The sequence below is a fragment of the Mangifera indica genome, chromosome 3 (genome assembly GCF_011075055.1).
Source record: "Mangifera indica cultivar Alphonso chromosome 3, CATAS_Mindica_2.1, whole genome shotgun sequence".
In the NCBI taxonomy this organism is placed as follows: domain Eukaryota; kingdom Viridiplantae; phylum Streptophyta; class Magnoliopsida; order Sapindales; family Anacardiaceae; genus Mangifera; species Mangifera indica.
In genome coordinates, this window is record NC_058139.1 from 13845522 (window position 1) to 13851033 (window position 5512).

The window sequence follows — 5512 nt, forward strand, 5'->3', positions numbered from 1 at the left end:
TTATTTAAAGGGCATAAAATTTAAATAGCCCTTCTGAGAAATGGAAGAAAGATACATGGTGACAATTGTTTAAGCTTTACACAAACCTTGTATATGGCATTTTAAAAGTATACTAATCAGCAATTATTTACAAGTAGTATTTTAGAGGTCACAAATTTGAGCAAAGAATTTTAGGCCAATTGCCATTTTTTATGAGTTGACAACACATTAAATAAGAAGGGAAGAATTACATATTTTCCAATGATTTTCTGTGTACCTTTTGGAGCTTCAAATGATAATGATGACTTGTTTTTTGGCTCAAGTGACATAAAGCAAAACTTAATTTTTCCAAAAGAAATGTTAAAGAAGGAAGTGAAAGCCAAAAACATTATTTGTCACTCTAATGCAGAATTATAAAACTTAACTATTCTATCAGTTTCAATTCAAACATATTATGCTATAAAACACTATAATTTGTAAATTAGAGATATAAGACAAATTTGTTTGTGCCATTTTGTTGTTAAAAATTGTTCTAGAAAGATTGATGATCAATCTTTAAGCAAAATCTTCCTTCCCAGTTTACAAAGCGTAACAAAATAGGGTGCCAAAGACTTTTATGCATTATTAACCACTAGTCAAAAAGCCCGATAACTTTCATTAGCCCATACTTATAATCCAAATTAATATCCATAATACGAAGTGTATTGGTGTGTTTCTGAATGATCATATCAAATCTATAAATAAATTCTTTCTGAACTACACATTCACCTAGTTTTATTAAACGATAAAAAATTTAATCAATATATGCCCACATTATTCTAACATTCTCTCACTTGGGCAACACTGATTAATATATATCAAAAAAATTATCATTTTAAAAATTTTTCTAGGTAAATGACATTTTATTTTTCTAAAGTGGCTACTAATTTGTAAGAAAACATCATAGTCAAGTGACAACACTTCAATCTAAAACAGTCTTGTTAATACAATTGTTAATAATGAACCAAAACAATCTTTATGTCCCAAAACTGACATAAAATGTCCATAATTACAAATATACCACATGGATCCTTAATTTGGAAGTGTGACAGGAATAACATCCAAATATGATCATAATAAATATATGTTATTACTTGTTGATTCCTTTTGTGATTTCTCTTTAACTTTTATATTTCAAAAGAAATAACAGAAATATCATAACTTCAAATGAAGTCTACACATTTCACCAACAATCTCGAGATATATAAAAGAAATGTTCATACAACTATCATACTCAAGATAAACCATATTTTTGAGACACATATTGTATTTATACTATAACATCATCAACTATATAATTGTCATACTCTACAAAAACCTTATCTTTGAGATACATGTTATATAAAATAATATATACATCAACTATACAACTATTATACTCAAGGGAAACTTTATTCTTAAGATACATTTTATATAAGATAGTATGTACAAATATATGAGTATATATAAGGGCAAAATTGTTTTAAAAGGTTTAATGAAGACCACCTTTCGTGTTTCATTAGACCTACCCTTAATATTAAGTTTCTTTTTTTAAGTATAAACAAGCCCAAAAATTTAAAGCCCAAGAACTTAATCTACAAATCCCTAACAATTCATCACATGCCATTCTTCCTATTCTTCCCATTCTTCTAACTTACGATTCTAAAGAATTTTCAAAACCCATAAGTCGCTGCTCATTGAATCAAGTTCTAGCTTTTAGAGTTACAGGTAAAATTTTCATTTTTCTATAGCAAGTTACTACCTAATGCTCATTGCATCTAGTTTTAGCCAAATTTGGAATCATTTTATTTGTTTGGAGCATTTTTATTCTTTTCAATGAGTCATTGTATGTTTAACCTATTAACCATATGTTGTTTCTATTCAATACTTGCAATATTATATGCAAAACTTGTCAAACAAGTTGTTTATGCTGTTTGCTTTGCATGAAATTGTGGTTGGAATTTTTTTTTAAAGAAAACAGTATGTTGTTTGTGCATTTATAGGGAATTTAGACCAAAAAAAAAGAAAATTTTGGAATCATATTATTGTCATGTTGGTTGAAATCATTATTACTTTGAAATTTTTTGTAGTCATCTGCAGTTTATTGACAAAATATGCCAATTTTGGAATCTTTTGTAGTTATCTGACTTTTACACATTTGCATTTGCATTTGCTCACACATTTATTAATTTTTTCGTAGACTTCTTTTTGACTTGATGTTTATTGTTTAATAACATGTTCAATGTTTCTCTAAATCGTTTATAATAATTGTGCAATTTTAGTTGTAGTTATTTGTATGTGCAATTTAGTGTATTCACCATAATTTACAGATTGTTCGGGTGTGTGTTGATATAACATTACAAAATTAAAAATTTAATGTAATAGCCTAAACAGTATATAGTTATAAGCTTTTACCTTTTGTTTATAGTCTATTAAATGTCACTAGATAGAGCAAATGAAGGATTAAAGTACAAGGATAAGTTTATATTCAGTGTAATCTATAGTTGTGCTGTAGTAGAATAATTATTTATTTATTTACAACAATTAAACTTTTTAATTATACTTAAGTGAAAAATAATACACCTAAGATAATACTTGAGTTTGTTTTTTTATTTGTACATATATGATATCTAATTATTTCAAAAGGTTAAAGAAAACTTTACTCTATAAAATTGTTGATGAAAAAACTACTATTGGTGTGGAGGTTAATCAAATCCAATTAGAAGAAGAAACTCCACAATAAATAGATGAGCTTGACTAAGTAGAATTCCCACAACAACAAGAAGTAAAAGTAACTTAACCTTCAAATAGGGTATTCAATTTAGATGAGCTTCAAGTAGATCCAGGTTGAGGATACCAATTAACGAGCTTTGTTATACTAAGAAGCAAAAAAAAGATGTTCAAAGAACATACTTATTGAAAGGTCCTTGCCAAATTAAAGATAATGACTTTCCTTTCACTTTTTTTTTGCAGATAAAAAACATTGGTTTGTATCAGAGTGGTACAAAGAAGGTCCTAGTTGGATGGAACATAGTGTGGCAAAAGATGCAATACTTTGTTTGAATTGCTATCTTGTAACACCCACAGGTATGTCTTAAAGGTAAGACAATCTTCTTACATGAGTTGGTATGATTTAAAATCAAAGAATACATTCTGGGTGGCATACGGTTGTGTGTGGGGAGGCCAAGGTCGTGTGTCGTTGCCATGTCAGCCGAGTAAGTTTATTTCGAGTGAAATTTAAAATTTAAGTGACACACGCCTATGTGTCTCGATACATGGTTATATTTCTGGAGTAAATAATCAATTTATAAAGGGCACGTCATTGCATTTTTTGGAGGATATTTTGAGAATCCATGAGATGAGATTAGGGTTAGTAAATTTGCTCTTTCGACATGTTTTTGGTAGTCTTCCAACGAGCAAGGGCATCGATAACCTAGAGAGAAAGGTTGTCCAAAGAGATAAGTTAGATATTTTGGGTACACAACAGTACCTCATGTGCTTAGAAGTTAATTTATAAAATGGCATGAGATATAATTTAGGTGGAAATGCAAGCAAGCCAAAGTTAGTTAAGGCTTGAGATGCACATATGCTAGATATTCTAGAGTCTTTATGAAGGGGCACTGTGAGTACCTATTCCCGACATCGCCCATAGTAGGGGAAGTCTGTAGTAGGACACTGAACCTACAATAAGCTACTTACTCATAGTAGAACCCAATTACTATTCAATTATTGTTGGAAAGCAAGAGATAACTTATTTGACCAATGTATCAAATCCTTGTATTCGATCCAGATCAATCAACCTAATATATAACTACAATACAGTTTTTGGAATCAAATGATTCCATTGAAGTTAGTAAAGCCACGCCAAATAGGAATCCGAGGGAATAGTTCTTTAATGACTAAATAAGATATAGTTTGACTTAAGAATTATGACATACAACCTAGTTAGTCCTTATAGTATAGATTGTACACAAAGAACAATATTCATGACCCGTCATCATCTAACAAGGAGTTTAATGTCAACTCTGAATGACTGAGTTTAGGGTTGAGATTAAAGGCATTTTGGAGAATTCAGTAAAAGTACTAATTAAGTTTCCTACTTACTGAGTGTTCTTATCACTCATTGTTTTGCTTTTGTATGTTTAGGTATAAGTGATCGTGATGGTTGTGAGACAAGTGATAGTTAGAGGGCGTAGAGTTAAAGGGCATTTCTATCAGTTCATCATATCTTAGAATTTCATTTGTTTTTAATTGGACTTTATTTGATATTTTTAGATTATATATTTTTTGTGATTTTCAACTAGACATTAAACATCTTTTGTTACGTTTCCAGACTATCTTAATAAGGGCATTTTGGTAATTTTAATGATTTCACATTGTTGTTATTGTTTTATAATAAATGAAATGCTTGGAACAAACAATTTGGTGATGCTTTCCTTTAGAGGGTAATACTTTTAGAGGGGGTGTTACACATCTTTTCAACTAAAGTAGTCGATTATAATAAGAGAGTAGATGGTGAAACTTTTGTGAGTAAGAGAAAAGTGAAAAAATATGTTGGAGAACATTCAAGCAGTCATAACAAAAGTGATTCCAAATATGTTGCTTTGATGAACCAAAAGCAACATATTGATGTAAATCTTGCTTATGTGTCAAAAAAAGTCATATCAAACTATCACGTTCGTTTGAATGTTTCAATTGATTGCATTACATTAATTTTACATTAAGGGTTGACATTTTGAGATCATGATGAGTCTATTGATTATGATAATCAAGGCAACTTTCTTGATCAATTGAAGTTTTTATCCATTGATAATGACAACATAAAGAAAAAGTTCTGCTTATAAATACTCTAACAAAATCATAAAATGACTTCACCAAAAATTTAGAAGGAAATAACTAGTGCTTGTGCTTATTTAATGACCAAAGCAATCATTTCAGATATTGTGAGAGATAAACAACCATTTTCTTTACTAGTGAATGAATCTCATGATATGACAGTGAAAGAAAAAATGGCTGTTGTTTTTCATTATTTGGACAAAACAGGTGGTATCATTGAACATTTTATAGGGATTATGCATGTTAAGAATACTTCTGTTATATATGCCTTTTTTTGTAAAACGTGGATTGAGTTTGATAAGTTTACGAGGGCAAGGTTATGATGGAGCAAGCAATACAAGGGGTGAGTTCAATGACTTGAAAACTTTGATAATGAAATAAAATAAATCGGCTTTCTACATTCATTATTTCTCTCATAAACTTTAACTTCCACAAGTCAAAGTTTTAAGCAATCATTCGACATTAAAGGAATTTTTTTAATCTCTCTATGTTATCAAATATTGTATGGGCATTTTGCAAATATAGAGATCTTTTACATGAAAAACAATATGAATATATGATATCTTTGATTTCTAATGGTGATTTCCAAACAGGACAAGGTTTGAATCAAGAATGCACTATTAAATGACTACACATCTAGGTACGATTTATAGTGTAACAAATTTATTTTCCTATGTTG

General features: G+C 29.5%; 1 protein-coding gene across 1 annotated transcript; it reads left to right on the plus strand.

Moving 5' to 3' along the window:
* The first annotated feature begins 3020 nt into the window (after positions 1-3020).
* Positions 3021-5156, plus strand: LOC123211571. The gene is made up of 3 exons (XM_044630376.1): positions 3021-3084; positions 4489-4677; positions 4936-5156. Exons 1-3 carry the CDS (start codon positions 3021-3023, stop codon positions 5154-5156), a joined length of 474 nt encoding a protein of 157 aa, XP_044486311.1.
* Positions 5157-5512: the final 356 nt, after the last annotated feature.

Coding starts and splice junctions, on each gene's coding strand:
- LOC123211571 (XM_044630376.1), top strand. CDS start 3,021: ATGGAACATAGTGTGGCAAAAGATGCAATACTTTGTTTGAATTGCTAT. Junction 3,085..4,488: donor CTATCTTGTAACACCCACAG/GTATGTCTTAAA, acceptor CAACTAAAGTAG/TCGATTATAATAAGAGAGTA. Junction 4,678..4,935: donor CATATCAAACTATCACGTTC/GTTTGAATGTTT, acceptor CAATCATTTCAG/ATATTGTGAGAGATAAACAA.